We start from the raw sequence: 21,462 nt of genomic DNA on the forward strand, positions 1-21,462 counted from the left end.
TTTTTTTGTTATTTGGTTTTTGCTTTTTGCTATATTGTTGTTTTTGTTGCTGTACTTAACGAATTTTAGTGACATTTTAGACGTGCATCAAAATCGTTGCACAATTTACAACGCTTTGTTTTGTTTGGTTTAATTTGTTATTTAACTGCATTTTCTTTTGATTTAAAAAATGTTTTGTTTGTTTGTAAATAAAATAATATCTGCATTATTTGTATTGTTAAAGTATTTAATGCCGTTCATTGCGTTTTTTTTTGGTTTTCGTTAAATATATATAAATATGCATTGTATATATAATTTTTCTTCTGTTTTTTGTTTTGTTTTGTTTTAATATTTATTTATGTTTTTAAATTACATTTCACAAAATACAATTCACAACTACACTTGACGTCAAGTTTCTGGTTTCTGTGTAACTTCAACTAATCCATCAATCACCCAGCTATTTTCCACGCTCTTCGATCTCAACCCAAATCCATTATGAGAAATATTTGTTTATTTTAATCTTAATTTTCAATTTTCATTTTTCATTGGAAAAAATTAAAAAATCGTATACATTCGCAAATTGCAATCAATTTATGTTCATCAATTTAGAAAATTAATTTTCAATCACAAAAAATCAACGTAAAATGGATTAAGAATATTAATCTGTTTTTCGTTATTTTTTCTTTTTTTTTTTACATTTGCCATTTGACATATCGTTTACGTATATTCGTTACACTTTTTAGCCTTTAATAAATAGTATATTTTTTGTTATTATTCATTATGATAAAAGCGTTAACTATTTACGCCCCAAACTAAAATTTTAAATGCCGAAATGCTGAGATCTCTTTGCAGACACCTCAAACATTTGCCATTTCCAAACTAAACGTTCTACTACTAATATTCTTAATGTTATTTTTTTTTTGTTCGTTTTGTTTTATATTTTGTTTATTAAGCTTATTAACAACATCGAATAGTACGCGTATTTTTTGTATTTGTGTTTTTTTTTTTTATTGTTTTTGTTTTCAATATGTATGTAAGTATATTAAACATTGTACGTCGTGTAGAGAAATTTGCTAATTAATGTTTACTTTTTGGTTTTCGTTCTTTGTTCTTTTGTTCGCTTAACTTGGAGAGCTTCGTTTTTATGATACGTATAAGTGTAGAGGGTTTCTTGTAAATGCTAAATGCTAAATATCAACAGAAGTGCAACTAAATAAATAAATCAAGCAAACAACCTCATTGAAGGTTCCAAGCTGAAATAAAAATTACTTACTTTACGCAACAACTCAAAATAAATCAAAAACAAGAACTCATAAGTTTGTAGATAATTTTTTTGTTTTTTTTTTTTTTTTTGTGGTAACTTTAATTACATTTGTTGAATTTTTTCGGGTTTTTTATTTGTTTCTGTTTATAGAAATAGTTATAGTTACTAAAACATTACATATAGAGTTGCTATATATATTATAATATATTTAATTATATGATTTTTGTTTTTGTTTCGTATGTGAAATTGGTTTCAAAATGCCAACAGTTAAATTGTTGGTTTTCCATTCATATATTTATATAAATGCATATATGCAAATATTAAATATTCAATAAAAATACAATAGATTTAATGCATGAAAGATATTATGCTTGTTTTGTTTGTTTGGGTTTCGTTTACAACTAACAATTACATTTATTTGATAATCTTAGATCAATTTTTTTACTTTTTACAATTTTCCTTTGCTCTCTTTAAATGCAAAAAACGCCCTCCATTTGGCTGCATTAGAAGTTGGCATAATTTTGTTTATTTGCTTCTTTTTTTAAAATTATTTTTCGTTAATTTCTTTGCTTTACTGTTGGGAGGTTTTTGTAAAAATTAAATTCAGTTTTTGAGCTTAAATGCAGCGCTGCCTTTGACGCTAAAATGCAAATTACTTTTATGTATTTTTGTTTTGTTTTTTTTTTTTTTGGGTTTATAGTTTAGGATGTTAAGTTATAAAAAAAACGATTACAAACTAAGCGCAATTTGAAAATATTTACAAAAAATAGTGCTGGGTAATGGCTTAAGTTAGATTAAATAATTTACAAATGCTTTTGCAACACTGTGCGCCCCAAAAAAACGCACTTCCACACTTTTTTTCAATGCGAATTCGAAATGTGTATGTTTTTATATATATAGGTATATATATATATATATATATGTAGTATATATAAGGTTAAGGTTAATAGTTTAGTTGGTTTGATTAAAAGTTACTTGTAATTTCGAAATATGGCTCGTGGCTCTGACTTGGCAGTGTGAGGGGGCAGAGTTGTTATGCTTTTCGCTTTGCTCTCTCTTTTTGTATGGTATTCTTCTATGTTTTAAATGGTATTTACTTATCGTTTCGTTTTCTCAGTCTATTTCGTTGAAGAAACTAATGGAAAGAACCAAAGAAAAGCCGCTCCAATGGCTGCAGAACACACGCGCCTCCGGTTTCTCGTGCTGCACGAGAGCCTTTTCCACTCTCGATCTCCTCGCTCGCTCTTGTCTTTGTTGTCGTCGTTGTTGTTGGTAATATTTTAAGGGCTTTTCGGACTAGAATCTTATGCAAATAGTTTAAAATCTGTATTGCGCCTTTCTCTAAACAAAAACTACAGCTACAAATATTAATATGGCATTGCTCTTAAACCTCTGAGAAAGTGTGACAGGTAAGCAGAGATTGGTAATCAGAGAGAGAGAGAGGAGAGAGTGAAAGAGAGGAAGAGTGAGAGGGGGAGAGAGAGAGAGTGTGTCCGGTGAGAGGGGAAACTGCACTCTTACAGCTGACTAAAGCTGCTTGTTGAGACCCAGTGCGCGGTGTCCGGGCGTACCATTAACTATATGGGACCGTAGTCGCTCAACGCCTGCCCCGGATGCTGGGAGCCGGGTCCGCCGGGCAGGGTTACCACCACAGAAACGGCTCGTGAATCGATAACGGAGCCAGGCGCTGTGCTCTGCCCGCCACCGCCAACACCACCACCAACACCACCGCCACCGCCGCCGCCACCATTGACATTGCCGTAGACATTGACGGGTGGGCCGCCGTTGGCGCCACCGCCTTGTAACAAGCTGCCAGGAGGAGCTCCCATGCCAGACATACCGCCGCCGCCAACCGTACTATTGCTCATGCCCGCCGTGCTCATCAGTGTGCCGTGACCACCCAGCACGCTGCCGCCACCCATGGTTGAAGCTCCTCCCGACTCTCCATGTCATACATGGCTGGCCGCCGGCTGCTTGAGAACATGGTGGTGCAAATGGTGGTGGCTCGTGGAGGCCACCGAGGCACCGCCCGCCTGTGTGTAGGGCGTGGCCAGCAGAGAGCCCGCCGCCGAGCCAACGGGCATGCCCATGCCGGAGCCCGCGTACGGATGCGGAATGGGCGGCCTTTGTTTGATCAGTGCCTGATTGGCGCCCGTGCGATCTGGCGCACCGAACAGTCGCCGCCAGAAGCGTCGCCAGCTCTCAAGGGTCTTGCCCGACCAGATCCATACGCCCGACGTGATGCCCACGGCCAGTGCCATGAAATACTTGAGCATTAGCACGGAATAGAGCGGCTTCTTGCCGGGTCCTTTAACCTGTGCACAGGGACAAGCCAAGGCCTTGATCCAATCCTCGAAGTAGGCTGCTTCGTACAGATAACATCCGATGACAATTGTCGCCGGCACGGTGTACAGCACCGAGAAGATGCCGATGCGTATCATGAGCTTCTCCAGTTTGTCTGCCTTGACGCCGGCGCCAACGCCGCCCTGTTGCTTGATCACCGAGCGAATCCTGAAGAGCGAGACAAAGCCGGCCATGAGGAAGGTGGTGCCAATGACGAGGTAAACGAACAGCGGTGCCAGCACAAAGGTCTTCAGATGATCCGGATTCAGATTGCCCACATAGCAAATGCCCAGAATGGGATCGCCATCCACGGCGGAGAGCAGCAGCACGGCAACCGATTGCACCGTGGGTATTAGCCAGGCGGCCAAATGGAAGTACTGCGAGTGCTTGGTGATCGCTTCGTTGCCCCACTTGAGGCCGGCAGCCAGGAACCAGGTGAAGCTCAAGATGACCCACCAAATGGACGAGGCCATGCCAAAGAAGTAGGTGAGCAGAAAGACCAGAGTGCACGAGTGCGGACCCGTTGAGCTCTCCCGCAGCAGGCGTCCATCGCAGGCGATCTCCTCGTTCTGGAGGAAGTTGCGGGACAAATAGCCGACGGCGACCATGAAGTAGCAGGCGGACAGAAAGACAATGGGACGTTCCGGGTACTTAAACCTTTCGGTGTCTATGATGAATGTGGTTAGGGTCATGAGGGTGCTGCAGAAGCACAGGCCCGACCACAGGGCGATCCACAGGCCGGCGAAGTCCTTTTCGTCGTTGGTGAAGAACGGACCCTTGCAGGGTATGGCGCAGTTTTGTACGCCGGCGATCCTTTGCACAGTTAGATTCATGTACCAGTGATGGTGCAGCATGGGCGACTGTTGCATGAGCTGTTCCTTCCCCAGGACGATCAGCGGCGAGCGGCACGAGCACGTGCACTCCTTTCCGTTTGCCTTTTCTCCTAGGGGATTTTGGCAGTTTTTTGAATTCTTGCCCTTGCACTTGTTCGCTGTCGCCGACGAGCCACCGGCTCCACCGCCCTGCTTGCGCTTGCCGCCAGATCCGCTGCCGGAACCGCTGCTGCCACTGCCGCCGCCGCCTCCGGTTCCACTGCCTGCTTCCGTATAAGATGGCTGCTCCATGCACAGGTTCTCGGGATCGCCATGCAGCGGCAAGTGCTCGCAGGCCATCCGCTCCGGCCACTCGAAGCTGTACTGCTGCATGATGGGCGCACAGCCGGAACGGGCACGTTCACAGACGCTGCGGCAGACTGGGAGAGGCTTGTGGTATTCCTCCAGGCAGATGGGCGTGTACATGCTGCAGAGGAAGAACTTAAGGTCCGGTGAGCATTTGATCTCGACCAGCGGCCAGAATTGGTGCACCTCGAGGCCCGCCTCGTCTTGCGTCTCGTGGTTCATTTCGTTGGGGAACGATGTCATATTGTAGCCAATGCCGCGGCACATGGGCGTCGTGATTTCCTCGCAGCGTGAGTTCGGATCCTTCGGTATGACCGGCACACCGTAGCCGGGCGCCGGACTCACGTCCATCGAGTGCGAGTGCGATCCCATACCCATGTGTCCGCCTCCTCCGTTGTCCGTCATGTGCTGTAAGCTGTCCGCCCGGGCGACGGCCGTTAGCAGCAGCAGCGTTGCCAGACTTAAAATGTGTCTCATTGTTGTGCGTAGCTGTTAGCTTTTGTCAATGTGTGCGAGTTACAACTCTGCGTTCTATTGCTATCTCTTTCTCTCTCTTTCACACACGATTCGCTTATTTCCTGTAAGCGTTTGGAGTGAGCCGAACTTTCTTTTCAAGGATTCCCTTCTGCACAGCGTCAAATTGTCAACGCTTGACAAACGGCGTGGCCTAGCTGTAATTATAAAAAGGGAAAGGGTACGAATTAGAAAGGGTAAATAAGTAAATAATTATTATTAACCAAGTTTATTTTGGTTAAAAAATCCTATGGTCCTTGGCTTAAAGCCTGTCGAGCTGGTGAACAAACCGGAATCATGTTATTAGTTAATGTAAGGACGAGCTTTAAATGGAGTCCAGCCTATATTTGGTATTTTTCATTCCAAAAAATCGAAATAGGTCTAGACCTAAGCACAGCCAAAATTTCACTGAATTTCACAATCTAAATTTCAACTAAATGTTGCAGAGATGGGAATAAATTGTTGCTGTCGAGCTGCTGATGAGGCGTCGACAAGTTGCAACTGCTCTTTCCTGTTTTGTTGCGCCCCTTCTCGTTGTTTTGCGCTTCATTTGTTTCAATTGGAGCGACACTTGGGCGACATCGAAATGTCACATGTCAACCCTTCCGCCAATATTTGCTGACGCTGCTGGGCTTGGAACTGGAACCCAATGGGCAATGGGCAATGGGCAATGGGCAATGGGCAATGGGCAATGGGCAAGTGCTGACCAAGAGGCGCATCAATCAAAATCAGTGATTTTTATTAAATTTGACGGCGTCTGCTGGTCGCCAGCCGTGGAAGCTGCTGATGTACTCAAATCAAAATGTTTGCTGAGCAGGGCAAAACTGGAGTAGGGTGTGAAAATTCACGGGGCAAGCGGCAAAGGGTTGTCGTGCTGCTGTGTGATGAAGCAGAAATTAATTCAAGACAATTGCTCACTTGATGACACACGCACAACTGCCAGCGGCCAGTTGGAGTTCGGGGCAACGTTGCGTGACCAGCGTTGCCACCTGACGTGCGGCAACTGTGGAAACTGTGTCAACTCTGGATATCGATGTCGATGCCAACATTCTGTGGTCTTAACGCAACAGAAAAAGATGCTGTGTGAGAACTCGGGCGAAAATTGACAGCTGGCCAAAAGTGAAGGGCGCTTAAACTTAGAGCCAAGAGATACGCAAGTACAAGTGGCAAGTGGCAAGTGTCAAATGACATACATATTTGTGGCTTTTGTGGGCAGCTCCTGCAGCTCCAGCAATCAGCAGATGCGTGTGGTCCGCTGCAAAAGCTTTAAAGGCAACTAAGCAAAACTGTCAACAGCAGCTGCAAATAGTTGTCTACAAGTCCTTTTTGTCCGACAATGTTGTTGCCTTTATTGTTTTTTAAATGAATGACGTTTTAATTAATAACATTTTGTGCTGCATGTCAACCAACCCCCAGCAACGAGTCTCCCCTTAGTCAGCGCGTCGCTCAAGTGCTTTTTGGGGGGGAAAGGGGCATCATTGTTGCTGTTGCTGCTGCCTGAAACATTTTTCGTGTAAAACTGTTTGCCAAGCACTTCAAAATAATTAAGTAAATAACGCTGCCAAAATGGGAAAATGCCAAGTGTTGTACATTGTTGAAACACAATATGCAAATGTGGGCGTAGCAAATAGTGCAGCGCGTTCGCACAGCTCAGCTATCGATTACAGCATTTCCTGTCAGTGTTGCATAACGGCACGGAAAACCGATCTCGATAACCGATTGCTCCTAGAGATGAGCAATAATCGAGATCTTATCATTGATTCGGTCTGTTGAACTTGCATTCGATTAGAGAAAATCAATTAAGTGCACACCGCTCAATTCCAACTAAAGGCTTACAATACATATGCGCACTCGCCTACATAAATATTGTACATGTGTACACACGCATGTACTTCGCCCCATTTAAATACGTGACCAAAATGGACGACAAGTCCAAAGAAACATGTCAAGCAGCATGGGTAAAAGGAAAAACACGTCCACTTCAACTTTTATAGTATAGTGGATCCAAGGTATGAAAACATTTGTTCGGGATGCCCTAAAAAGAACAACAACACGCCCTTATTATGGTTACCGTTGCCGTTAATATTGTCGTTCTTGTTGTTGTTGTTGTTGTTGTTGTTGCTAAAGTATCAAGTGGCATAGAAGTCACCCATTTGGATTGGTTCGCCCTACGATGATTGCCTACGAACCTTAGCCAACTAATAAGTACGCGCAGTTCTCTACATGTGTTCATGGGAAATGGCTTGGAAATAATAACAAACGTGCCTCGACGTGCCTCTTTCGCAGCTAAACAGAAAATGCATAAATATTTCGTTTAATAGAGAGAGTGCGAGAGAGAGAGAGAGAGAGAGCGGGAGGAAGAGAGAAAATGTCTCAAGTGGACGACAGTCCAGTCGAGGTCCATGGAAAGTGGTAGCTAAATATGTTTGTGTTTGTCTTGGCCCCGATCGGCACTCGCTCGTCCGTTCGTCCATTTGGGCATGGGCATATGGCATGTTTATTTAGTGATTTGTTGTTTCTCGAGCTAAAAAAGCGACTCATATTGTTTATTTAATTGTTTACAAGCGTGCGAGTCGGAGCTTGTTACAAGTAACAAATTATTACCAACAAACGGCAAAACTAAGCCCCATGGTCCCTGCCCAGAGCAGACCGGGCCAGACCCGAGACTTCAAGACCCGGTCGCCGGCATTGCATTCATTTTGCAAATCATGCAGCACAACAAGAAGTCGAGTCTAGAATTTATACAAAATCACGCTGCCAACAAGTCTCAACGATGTTTGCACAAGCTCTCGAACCGAACCAGCCCAAGCTGGCCATGTTTGCCCAAGACTTGAAGGCAAAAGAGCTGGAAGAGAGACTCTGCTGGAGAGATCGCTGGCGATATGCGTGCGTGCGTGCCAAAGCGGTTGGAAATTGGTGAATGGCTGCGCTTCAATGCAGTAAAGAGGCCAGCTCCGGAACGAGCCATGGCCAGCCATCATCAGCAGCATCAGCATCAGCAATGCAGACGTTGGCGGAAGCTGTGACCAAAGTTGGTAGCCAGGCAGGCAACGACAAGCGACAAGCGACAAGCGACAACTACAACTTGGCTGTTTTAATTAAACAAACAAGGCGCAGGAGCAGCCAGCGAAAACGAGTGACAAACAAACATACAAGACAGAGACATACAACAGGTAGCGAGTGATGTTTACTTTATAAACTGGGTACAGTTGACACTCGTTCATGTGCAAATGCGATAACAGTGTTGCGAAATGTAAACACTGGGCGACTAACAGTAAATATATATCGATAAGCTACTATGTTAAGTGTTGCCATCAGAGCCAACTATACAATTTTTTAAGTTTCTTTATGAACCTGAAAGGGGCTATCAGAAACAGAAGCACTTCTCATGGGCTTCTGTTCATGGGCAAATGCTTTAACAGTGTTGCAAAACGTAAACACTAAAAGACTAACAGTAAAAAAACCAAACATAGCACTTTTAAAATGTTACAATTCAACTTTTTGCTATGAACTTGAAAGGCGCTATAAACGAAAAGAACCACTTCCCAACTATTTTACAGGTACAGTTGACCCCCAGACAAAAGCAGACTCTGTGAAGTGGTTGATAAAGAAAGCCGTGATGAGCAATTAGACTATAATCAAGAGCATTCACTTTGGCTGGCGCATATATTCATAGACTTGCGCTAATCGATAACTTATCGCCTGCTCCAATGGAGCCAATCAATCAAAGCGTCTGTAAAAGGGCCTTCATACAAAACGGCTGCCTGAATGTTTGGGCCATGGAATGAAACGAAACGAACTGAAACGAAACGGCACGAAACGGCAAAAACTTTGCAAACCACAGAGCACTTAAACTTTTCTATGGATCGCTGCACACAAAGAAGCGTTGAAGCATCAGCAACAGGAGCAACAACAACAGCCTCACAGAGCACAGGTGCAACAGCTCTCCCTCCCTTCACGCCCCCCCAGGGCAACAAAAACAGAAAAAAAAAAATTGGAAGAAGATGTATACAGCTGGAGTTGGCCTTGGCTTCTGCACAAGCAAAACCGCGAAAATCAATTGAAAAACTCACAGCCAAAGGAACAAAAGTGCAGCGGGAGGAGCAGCTGCATCATTTGTGGGCGGGTGCATGGTAAGTAGAAGGGCTTGGGGGAGCGGGGGGCAGGAGACAGGCAACTGTTTGACTTGTTGGCTCAAAGTCGTCGGCGGCATCAAAAAGCGCGTAGAACGCCGCAAAATGAAAACAGTTTGTCGACTGACGGCCGAGTTGTCGGCGCTGAGCGGGGGGATATCGCAGCGAGGCGGCGGCGCAATGAAAAATGAAAAACTTTGCCCGGCAGTCGAGCTGGCGCACGGCACAGCTCACCTGCCCCCGCAACCGCAAAGTCAATGCAGACAAGTTCCATGACCTTACAAACGCAGCAGAAACAAATACTGTAAGCAACTGCCACAGCTGGCACACGGCATGTCCTGTGTGTTGTGGCTCGATTTCAGATGGGGGCCTCGTGGGTTGGTTTGCTTTTAGTCCTGTGCGAATGTTGGCGAACGTCAAAACGTAATAAACAAAACTGGCTCAAGAATTTTACGCGTCCGCGTCCGCGTCCGCCCATTAAAATCATTGACATTTAAATGCGCATTTGTTGTGACTCTGCCGCCGCCAGAGGGCGCCAGGATACACTTTTGCTACTTTTGAGGCTTGCTTAGAATGGCTGGCGAATTCGAGAATTCGCCCAGTTGCAGAGTTGATGCGGAGTTTGGAGTGGCCCTCTGCAGGCTTTTGCGCTTTGATGTTTTGTATTGTGTGTGTGTGTGTGTGTGTGTGTGTGTGTGTGTGTGTGTGTGTGTGTGTGTGTGTGTGTGTGTTGATGCTGCCTTTGTTGCTTTGTGCGGTGCATACAAATTGAATGTGTGTGTGTCTGTGTATTTGTGTAGCGCCCACTGGCGGAAAACAGCAGCAACGCTGGCTATCATTAAATGCTCTTTGGCTCAAAGTTGCCGTTGTAACTGTTGTTGTTTTCATTTTTTTTTTGTGCTTTACAATTAAATTTTAATTAAGTGGACAGAAGGATTTATCTTCCTCTCGCTCTTGCTCTTGCGCTGCCGCTCTTTAGTTTGTATTTCGAATGTTGCCCGCCCTTTCAACTCCATTGAGCTTTGGCTTTGCTGATTACGACGATTTGAGCGTCTCTCTAGGGATCGCATTTGAGGCTTTTTGTTGTGATGAATTATGTAATGAGGCAAATGTATAAATTATAGTTAAAGCAGATAATGTTGAGGAAGTTGTGGACCCACATAAAACTCTGAGCGATTTGCAATGTTCTTTGTGCGGCAACATAAATAACAATGCGACAGAAATTCTTCATTTTCTGTGTGTGTGTGTGTTTTTTTTTTACCCTTACCGAACTGCTTTTGCCGAGGGGTTGATTTCAGTTGCTGTCGTTCCACTTTTTGAGCTGCGAGAGTGTTTTCTATTATTAAATTTTTTGCACAAACTGTTCGGGGGCTAAATGACACCGCAGAAAAAATAAAAAGGACAAAGTGACAGGCGTTGAGAGTTTTTGGGTGACTCTGCCGGCGGGTGGGAGGGATGGTTTTTCTGAGGACAGGACACGCCGGACGGGCAGAACACGCCGGGACAGGCAACAAAAACATGAAAATAAAATTAAATTTCCGATTTCTTTGCCTTGTTGTCTTGGCAAAAGGCAGCAGCAAATTTTGCTAATAACAACGCAACGAGTGCAGCTGCAACGGCTTGAGGATGAGGGTGTGACCAAGGGGGTCGAGCGGGGGCTGGTTCCCGGCCAGGAGGGTTGCAAAGGGATGTGAACCGTCGGCTGGTTGACTAAATACAAAAGAGTGTCAAGTGTCGCTAAAAAGGCATTACATGTGGGTGTCCCTCTTCCTCTCCCTCTCTCACCCCCTCTCTCTGTCGCTCTCTCGCTCTGTTTTCCTTGCTCGGTCCTTGCTCACGTTTCCCTGGGCTCGGCAGATTTATTTTTCATATATGGAAATTTTGCTGGATGAGCAAGCGTTTTATTTTGACAGTTGGTCTGCATTTTAACCCTTCCTGGAGGGGACTCTGGGAAAAAAACAATTAAAAACGAATTGCCTTTGCATTCACTCGTTCTGTCATTCCGGCCAGTCCGGGGGAAATTTGTGGAAAAATTAAAGACAAGCAGAAATTAACTACCCACCACAAAGGAAATTGAATGGAAGTGTCGGGAGGTGATTTCTTTTTATGATGGAACGAGGCCTCCGTACGGCATTGGAGTCGTAAATTAGAGAAGTGCCAGCCATGAAATACATAAATTTTACGACCTCTTGAGTGAGAAGCACTAAAGAAGTTACATACGAGAACAAGTCGGAAGTGCATGTAATTTTTTTTTTTTTTTTGGGAGAGAGAGAAGCAAATATTACAAAGAATTTTGAAGGCATTTTTATAATATCGATTAATATCTAAATTATTATCGTTATTGTTTATTATATTATTATTGATTTTCCTTGAGTTATATTCCTTGAATTATTTTATGACAACCAATTTGGTTTTATTTGACATTTCAAATTTGATATTTTTTTTTTAATATTATTTTTATTATCATTTCGACAGCAACAAAAACGGTTTATTGCCATTTTAAAAGCCGACCATTTGTGCCTCCCGATGATTTACATTTATGGCATTTAATAATCGACTGCGTTTTATGGCTAATTTGTTGGTGGCAAACGCATATTGGAATCGTAAATGCATTCGAGCGGTATAAATGCTTCTATTATTATGTACAAGTATTTGTGGATGCAATTGAAAGTGCATAGAGCCGCAGCGGCTGGTGGCCGAGCCGGAGGTGATTTTACGGCGTGTGCTTTTTTTTATGGCAATTAAAGAAGCACACTAAAACGTTCGGGTCCAATGCGATTACGCTTGACATTGACACAGAGAGAAACTTGTTTTTTTTTTTGAGAGTAGAGTTTCTGCGTTGTCTCTAGCAATAGCACACACAATTTTTATGGCCATTTGAATGCGTCAAACTAACGACCTGTGGCCACATGAATGATGCATGTTACGAGCTATACGAGCTGTACGAGAATCGTAGCTGGGTATCTATGTAGTTCTGTCCCGAGTCCGAGTTTCAGTTCCCCTTTTCCCTGCTGCCCAAACAACGCACAAGCATTTTTAGTGCCATTTTGTTGTCGGCTATAGCAACCCATTGCAATGTTCCTCCTGCCCCTCCCACCCACAACACACACATGTGTTATGCACACGTATTAATTAATGTCTGTGTGGAAATTAAGTGAAATATATCCACACACACACACACATATATCTGCAACATGCTCGCGCTTGTACACATATATACATATCTATATGTATATCTATATATTCATATAAATGCGTTGCGAGGATGTTCTCGTCATCATTATCATCATCATCAACAAGGCGGCTGTTGTTCATCTCTGTCGTCGTCGACTATGTGACAAAATGTCGCTGACATGGATAATTAATGGTCTGTCAAGAGGGGGGCAGTAGCGGGAGGTGTGTGTGTGTGTGTGTAACCTCTGGCTCCTGTAACTGCTCCTGTTGTGCTCTTAATTGCTTGTTCTGAGCCTTGACTGGGACTACCTGGACAGCTTTACAGTAGAGCTTCACTATAAACAACTAGTTGGCAAATCTAATAAACTAAAATTCATGTCGTGCTTAAAATGCTTGCTCTTGCAAACTATTCCAACCGTTCAAGACATGTTTGCCTGTAGTTAGCAAGTTTTTGCCCATTTCAGCAGTCAACATTATTTATTTTGTTCTTGTCAGAACGAAAAACAAATATCAGAAGTTATATTAAACAATTAGCTGCTTTTGGCATTAATTGTTTGTACGTTCTACAGAATTTATGGCAATTTTTTTGTGTGTGCAACAAATGAATTAAGTTGAATGTGTTTAGCAACAATGTTGCGGCAACATTGTTGCTGCTACAATAAATTTGTGCATTTGAATGCAATAGGCAAACAATTCACAATTGCTCAACAACAATATTTTCGCATGGCTCATAAATTTAACTTTTTATTAATTGCTGTTTGTTTGTTTATTTAGCTATTTAGCTTGACTTTGAATTTAAGAATTTGGTTTGGCGAATTTTTGTTTGGCCCCGTTTTATTTTTTCGTCTTGACGTCTCGATGTCTGGTTTGTATTTCAATGCCATAAATTTGTCGCCGCTTTTCTGTGAAAATACGCTGACTATTTTATACACACGCACACACAGACACACGCACAGAGACATACACACATAGACACACCGACTAGATCCCGTTCTCTTTGCTGTCTCACAATCTTCTTGCTTTCAGTGCTCGGTTACATTACGCATACGCCCTGTGGCCAAAATCTGCTCCCTGCTGGGTGGGCGGCTTCCTGGCATTGATTTTTATATATGCTGCTTGCTGCTATTGTTGTTGTTGTAGCTGTTGTTGTTGTTGTAGCTGCTGCTGCTGCCGTTTCTTGGGGCTGCTTTGTATTATATTGTTGTATTTAATGGCATTTCTAGCGTGGTTTATTTGTTGGCATGCGTGCGACCCGACGCCGAGCGATAAACACGCGGCTGCCCCCACTTTCCCCCCGGCTAGTCGCCAGGCCGCCCTCTATCCACTGTCGACTGTCTCTGGCATGCGTTTAAGTTTTCAGTTAATGGCTTTTAATGGCATTCCTGTTGTTTTTCTTTTAGCCCAGTGTGTGTGTGTGTTTGTGTGTAAATATCTTGAGTTTCTATTAAAAATCTTAAATAAATATCAAAATCAATTAGTTGCGTAAATTTCGTTTCAGTTTACACTGCACTACAACGGCTCGTCTTCATTTCTGTAGCTCCGCAACAATTTATTTATAAATTTAAAAAAAAAAACTTCAAACTTAAAGCCACAAACACTTTAAAAAATATATATATGTTGAACGCTTTTGCATAATTTAACACCCTCGATGAGTTATCAACCTTTGCCTAATCCAAATGCATAACCAAATGAACGCTCACAAATTACCAAATACCACAAATTATTTTTCTTCCATACCCAAATATATTTTGATATCGATGCGCACGCCTCTCTCCCCCCAAGACCAGCTGCTCCACGGGCATGCGGCTCCTCCACTTGAGCATGGATCGGCTCTGGTGAACTTCTGGCTAGCGAGGAATTTCAATGAGGCATCTCGTATATAATTTATGGCGCTGTGGCTAATGGCCAAATTACCCATAACAATAATTTGCATGTATGCGTTGCCAGTTTGACTAATTTCTTGGTCAGCCGAAAAATATGAACAAACAAATCTAGTATTGTATGTATTATGTGCAGGGAGAGTAGGAAGTTTTTGGCTGCCTTTGGCAATCTTATCGTTTGAGAACAACGCTCGTCCATATATCACTCAATATCAAGTGTATCCGATATGGTCGCGGCAGAAAATCGAAACAATTTATAACAATTGCTTAATTGAAACGAGGGCCACACAAAAAATTTAAATTTATGAAAGCAGCAGCAGCAGCAGCAGCCACAAATCGAACGAAATCATAAATAAATCGTTCGCTTATCGCTCGACACGACCAATTTTTTTTTTTTTTTTTTTCATTTCCCGCACCGAATTCAAAGGGAAAAAGCCGCCTGGTGTTTTCTATTGGGAAAGTGGACGACTCTCAGTAAATCTGAAGCCGAACTTTGTACTCAAAAGAGTCGCTGACTCTCTGTTACCATTTCATATCGCTGTCAGTTTTAATACGAGAAAAGAGACCCGACCCGCAGAGTGCAGAGGTCAAAGCTAGCCGTGTTTTGTTTTGATAAGTTTTGCGGCTTAACATAACGGTTTGTTGTTATCACAAATGTTTTTTTTTCCGGTTTTTAAGTGAATTATATTGAATTGTAAACAATTTGCCGCGAATGAAACTTCGGCAGCGTCTTGCCAAGCCATAAAGAGAGACAAGTACCTGAGATCTGCTTATTCCCATAAAAAGCTCAAGCTATAGGAATAATATCTAAAGTACTCGTAAATATACAAGTTTGTACAGCTTTGTTTCATTCACTTGATTTTTCTTTTGGCCAATTTACAGAGTGTAGCATTTTGTTGCCTTTCGGTTTATGAACGCAGCCCGTTAGAATTGGCTCTCACATATTTGGCGCTATGGCCTCGTAAATATTTTTATTGCATGCCATAAAAAAAAAAGTGCAATAGACTAGTCGCTGGGGCTATCAACAGTTTCACGCCTTCCTGTATCGCTGTATTGGCTGCGTGTATCTTGTATCTGTTGGCTGCGAGTATCTTGTATCTGTTGGGCTTTGTTTATGCCACACATGTTACGCCTACGAAAAAGTCGTATAAAAAACGTAGTACGTCCGCTGCCCTGCCCATTGTAGTTGTTGTTGTTGTTGTTGTTTAAGTTGCCTGCATTGTCTGTTCGTCTGTTCGTCTGGCTGTCTGCCTGGTTCAGAGATTGGTGTTGGTTGTCGCTTGGTTCCTCCATTTGCCTGCCATATGTGGCAGAAATGCTAATGGGCCTGTGGAAAGTTCACATTTCGAGTTCTACCTTCATGCATGCTTCTATTTTTATATGTTTTTACATATTTAGTTGTTGTCAACCAGCAGCAGCAAGAGCAACAACAGCAGACGCGGAGCCAGAGCCAGGGCGCTTGTCAATCAAAAAATATTATGCGCAGGTTCTTCAGTAGACAAAAAACTCCTGCCGAGACGCGCTGCAGTCGAAATTGTGTACACACGGCTGTGCCGACAAATCTCATGTATGAAATTATTTCGAGTACATTGTAAACTCGTAGAGAGCAGCAAAAGCAGCTGTGTGTGCTGGCTTATTCCCAGCCAGCCATAGTTAAAAATATGCTAATTGAAGTCAAAACAGATAAAAGCAATCGAAATGCTGAGCATTAGTTTGAAACTGGGAACAAACAATGCTGAGTTCTAGCCGGGGCTCAAACCCCACCCCATCCTCTAGTCAGCAATAAAAAGAAATATAATATATCTACTCCAGGGAACTTAAGTTTAAACTATGCCTCTGGAAATATGCATTTTGATAAGCAATTTAATATTAAAAGAAAAACAAACTGTAGCCAACAAAGCGAAGAAACGCATTGTGTAGATATGAGTTACTAAGTATGCAATTAACTACTATGTTTAGTTAAGATCTACTTAAACACAAGTTAAGGCTACGAGCTGCCATTTGTGGCAGTTGGAACAACTGTTGCAAGCAGAATGCTTCTGAATACAATAATTTGCTTTCAGATTCGCACACAACTTGCCTAAAAACTATACATTTCAAAGGTCGTTTAATATTAATTAAAATTCGTGTTAAGCAATGCCAATTAAATTTCCAGTGCTGGAAAATTCCAAACTCATAAAAATAACACTTCCAAACTGCAAAACTTATCAAGCCGAATGCTTTAAGCTTGCATATTGCGATTTAATTAAATAGGTAAACTTGTATTTCTAATATATGTGTATATAATATAGGGAAAACAGATTTTATATATTATACTTATCATACCTCAAAAATGTCTAGTGCTGCAAAATATTGCAATCCAGCTGCTCGTATAGTTTTTCGATAATTTGCGCATTGTTGTAATCGATATCAGTTTATCGATGCTGCGCAATTGAACAGCAATTGTTTGCCTTTTGGCTTGCTTGTTCGACTTTTGATTTAACATATTTTGCCCGCTGTGGCTGCGCCCATTGCCAAAATGGCCAGACGTGCTCTCATCGAAGCGTTAAATGAGCAGAGTAGTGGGGCGGGCAGAAACGAGGGGTGGGCGTGGTGGTGCGAGGTAGCGTAGGCGATCTGAACTGGCTGGCAAATGCAATGAACTCTTGGCATCAGCCCGGCAACAGGCCGTACACAGGGGCAGACGCGGGCAGTTCTTTAAAATAGATGCGGCCCACACGCTCCTGCTGCATTCTTGTGTGTTGCAAAGTGCAGGCAGCAGCACTTGTTCCTGCTCTTGTTGTTGTTGTTGTTGTTTTTGTAGGTGCTGTTATTGTTGTAAACTATTTATGCATTTGGAAGTTTATTTGAAACACGCTAGCAAATGCTAGCCAGAATTCCATTCGAACGCATTTCATATGTTGTTGTTTTTTTTTTCTCTCCCGTCTCGCATCTCGCAACTCGGATCTTTTCTCGTAGCTGTTTGTTGATTTTATGTACTGTTTTTCTTGCTTCACTTGCTCGAGACCCCGTCGGGTGCGCCTGGCCTGGCCCTGCGGCCACATATGGTCACCTTAATTTGCCCGCACCCCAGGCTGCAAATAATTTATGCGTTCTCCCTGAGTTTTGGTTTATTTTTTCAAGCGCATTTCAACAGCCAAAGCAATCAGCAAATCGCTGGGCGGAAACAGCGCCAAGGGATGTTCAATGTTTGAATTCTGGATGATGATGATGCACGCACTCCATTCGAATACGCGTCGAACCGACGGGTGGTTCAGCTCTATACACTGCCCGCCCAACCCCCTCCCACCTCATTGTCTTGGGGCACTTTCGGTGCGTGCCTCGAACGCTCAACGCTTCTTTGGCCCACTTTTGTTTACATTGACGCCATCGAAGCGTTTCAATTGAAACGTTCCAACAGCATAGCTCTTGCAGGTATCAGGCAGCCTTGACAGATCTATTTATCAAGCAGCGTTCTGGCCATGTCGCCAATTCGCCAACTCGCTTCATTAGCCCTGAAGCAGACGGCAGGGCAGTTTTTATGGCAGCTTGCCACATGCTCGCATTCGGAGTATTTTGGCAATTCGATAGCTGCGCCTCAGCCATCCGGCTATCGGAATCTTGTCTAATATCTTGGCAGCTTTTATGAGTCAGCCTTGCTGCCAACTTTCGACACTTTTTTATATTAGCCATAAAGTTTTGCTATGCCGGGCTTTTTACTGCCGTCGCACATTGTCAATTAATGTCAGGTAATGGCCGCACCAGATGTCATATGGGACATTAAACGATGTAATGGCAAGTGAGAGTAGCAAACGTCGAGAGAACTTCTTTCTACTAGGCCAAACCTGCATCTCGTGGGAAACATTCTAAGTGCTGTCATCAAAATTAGATAAACCCGAAAAAAGCCCAATTTATTTGTACATCTCATTAATGGTGAATATTATGTGCCTGGGCCAGAGGTAAAATATATATATTTTTATGGAACTTTCAGTTAAATGAAAGAGAGAGAAAGAGAGGGGGAGAGGGGAGGAGAAAAAGTATTCTCCTTAGTGAATTATAATGTGCTTTGCCCCGAGGTATCAAATACATTTTTATGAAATTTTCAGAGAGAGGAAAGCAGAGAAGGGTTTTCACAGTATACTGACAAGTAATCTTTCTTTAGTAATTATTTAAGAATTTTTCCAGTTCCCCGAGCTCTCTGAGTAACTCAGTAGGGCTCATTGCTCGAATCCCACATACTGTATATAGGAAATTCATACTTGATTAACTTCGGCGTTTAAAGTCTGATATTTATGAAATATGACAAGCATGTGTACAAGGCTCTAACTTTAATACAAAAGAGCGTTGGCTTTTAAAATTTGGTGGGTATATATGAAATATTTCCAAATTGTGTAAAGCAAAAGTAAAGTTTATCTAGCTCATGTTTTAAATCGATTTTTATCTATATTCAATGGGTTCTGGGAATAACCAAATTTAATAGTTATGAATTATATAAAAAAACAGTTGGCATTATAAATATTTATCAATATTACATTATTATAATAGTCACACATATTAATTTCTCAGATCGATAACTGTTTATTGAAAAAATCTCAATTGAGATCTTTGCAGGGCATTTAACCACACCCTTTATTCTGGGCCGCGCCCATTTAGCCTACCTCAGTGGCATTTCTAATTAAAGGCCCAGCCCAAATGCTGAATAAACAATAAATCGACAAGAATTATGGAAATACTCTTTTCTGAACATTGATTGACTGCTCGACATGGTTCGTGATCAATTTTAACAGAGCCAGCAGCAGATGAGAGGGGGGCGACGTGCACAATTATAATTCAATTAACAGTAAAAATCAACTTCTCATGTCGAGGCTGGGACTAAAAAAGGCAGCGCCACATGCTGAGAGAGCTGCACTGCATCGGGTATAGAGTATCGGGAGGCATGTTCGGCATATTTAATTAATTATTGTATTTTTGTAAGTTTCATTTATTTTTGTACAAAGTTTAGTAAACAAGACAACAACAAGGCAATGTGTATTGCCTGAAATTGAAAAGCATTTATGGAAATATTCTCATGTTTAATTACAAAAACATTTCGATAGCGTCTGCGGCAGCCGAATAAGCCACAAAAGCTCAGCCCGAGCAAGAACAGCAAAAACAGCGCCAGATGGCCAGACAAGTTTCAAGCCAGAGCACAGAGAAACAACCTGAACAGAAACTAAGCCCAGGGCCGATGTGTAGATGGGGCAGGGTATAAGGTTTAGGCATGCTAACTAGATTGAAACGCCTGCCAAAAAGAGAGAGACAGACGTGCAGAGAGCGAAAAAATACAAAATCCAAACACAGCTAAAGGATATTTTGCATTAAAGGCAAGACCTGCTAAATGATGAAGATGCCAGGCAGGCAGGCACAAGAGAAAGGGCGAAGAGTTGGGCCGGAGAGTAGTGAATGCCCCTGCACTCAGCTGTCGGCGAACAGAAAGAAGTCAACAGCTCGTTAAGTTTAAAGTGGCAAGAGATATGCACGAGACGAGACGAGACGAGACGAAACAGGACGGGACGGGACGAGAAAGCCCAGAGACTCAAACAGAGACTACGCGACTCGACTTCGACTTGGAGCTGAAGCTGGAATCGGGCTGCAGGCAGAAAATGTATTTTGCTCGCGCTGTTGTTGCAAAGGGTAGCCCCAACAATGGGGCAACAAGTCGCGTCTGAAATGCGTCGCCCACGGCAACAGTTGCCATAGCCACAGTCAGAGTTGCCACAGCCAGGATGCCGCATTTTGAAGTGCAAAATTGGCGTTGAAAAGTATCTGACGACGACGACGACGACGACGATGGTCAATTGCACAGGGTCAGGCGTTTTTTTCCAGCAGCTTCTCATGCTCTGGCGCATTCTGTGGCAAACTAAGCGCATTGAAGTAGCCAAGGGGCAGCAGCTGTTAACTAAGGTCAAGTTTCTTCTTTCCCTTTTATTTTTTTTTTTTTGACTGCAAACACGAAGTTGTCCAGCTTCAAGAAATCTCAAGTAAGATGCAATTGCACACGACAGCTAGATTATGACTGAGGGATTGCAAGGGATTCAAGCAGAGCACTTCATCAGTTTGTGCCAGGCGAGAAGGCCGACCGCTCTTTTTTAATTAAGACAACCAAATTATGGTAAAGTTCCAGATTCTCGAGAAGCCAGCTGAGCTTAGGACTCGAGTTGTCTGCTCTTGTTTTAGTTGAGACTCATTTTCATCTAAGTCCCAAGTCTAAAAGTCTGACAGACACGGTTCATAATAGATTCGAGTAATTGAAAAAACATCTTAACTCACCATTTTTTCCATTCCGTTGTTGTTGTTGTTGCTATTATTTAAATTGTCCTAGCACAAAATGTGCTCAGCTGTAATGAGATGCCAAGAAAACAGGCAAGAGAAATTAGATAACTTGTCAAAAGTTTATATTGGATAAGCTTAAGCAAAGCAAACTCAATATATAATCATCATGATGTACTACTTATATATAACGAAATCTCTGTTTACCCAACTCATAAAAAAATGTTTATAAATTTTTAATTAGAAATTATTAAAACAAGACAACTTAATTATGAAATAAGCATTAAAGCCGATGAGCCCGGCATTTAGAAGCGACTCGCAAAACTTTGCTGCTCGACTGATTTATGTCGTGACAGGCACAAAAGAAAATGGCGTGAAAAACTGGCAAATAAAATGGACAAAAAAATTAAAAAGCAAAAAAAAAAAAAAAAAACAAGCAGTAATGCGACATAATTTACAGTCTAAACCAAAGAATGTGCTCGAATTGGGGTTGGGGCTGCGAGTCAAGTGTGGCGGCTAGAAAAAAGGGTTGTGGAACGGGGGCTAAGCTGCCCAAATTGTGGCCTGAGTTATGTGCCGCCCGGGCAAATATGTTAATATTTAGCTAATGAATGGCCCGAGCAGAACTGAGCCCAAGGAATGGGCAGCACATAGACGCAGAGACAATTGAAGTAGCTATTCCTACAGTTCGGGGGACGACGCCACACTTC

The 21,462-nt window shown here is 42.6% G+C and overlaps 2 protein-coding genes across 2 annotated transcripts in view; both read right to left on the minus strand.

The window, feature by feature from the left end:
- Positions 1 to 974: 974 nt before the first annotated feature.
- Positions 975 to 3,165, minus strand: LOC116650662 (uncharacterized PE-PGRS family protein PE_PGRS20-like). Its single transcript, XM_032434985.2, has one exon. The coding sequence runs from the start codon at positions 3,163 to 3,165 to the stop codon at positions 2,821 to 2,823; it is 345 nt and encodes a 114-aa protein (XP_032290876.1). The 3' UTR covers positions 975 to 2,820.
- Positions 3,166 to 3,192: 27 nt separating this feature from the next.
- Positions 3,193 to 21,462, minus strand: part of LOC6623963 (frizzled-2) — a 112,861-nt gene continuing 94,591 nt past the window's right edge. Inside the window, exons 6-7 of the mRNA XM_032434983.2 lie at positions 20,753 to 20,820; positions 3,193 to 5,435 (exon numbers count right to left, since the gene is read on the minus strand). Coding sequence (XP_032290874.1) covers positions 3,193 to 5,241 — 2,049 coding nt within the window. The 5' untranslated portion in view covers positions 5,242 to 5,435; positions 20,753 to 20,820. The remainder of the gene's footprint in view (positions 5,436 to 20,752; positions 20,821 to 21,462) is intronic.

This window comes from Drosophila virilis, chromosome 3 (assembly GCF_030788295.1).
Source record: "Drosophila virilis strain 15010-1051.87 chromosome 3, Dvir_AGI_RSII-ME, whole genome shotgun sequence".
Lineage (NCBI taxonomy): Eukaryota > Metazoa > Arthropoda > Insecta > Diptera > Drosophilidae > Drosophila > Drosophila virilis.

Bases quoted from the DNA above. Each gene is read 5' to 3' on its own strand.
- LOC116650662 (XM_032434985.2), bottom strand. From the start codon at position 3,165: ATGGGTGGCGGCAGCGTGCTGGGTGGTCACGGCACACTGATGAGCACG.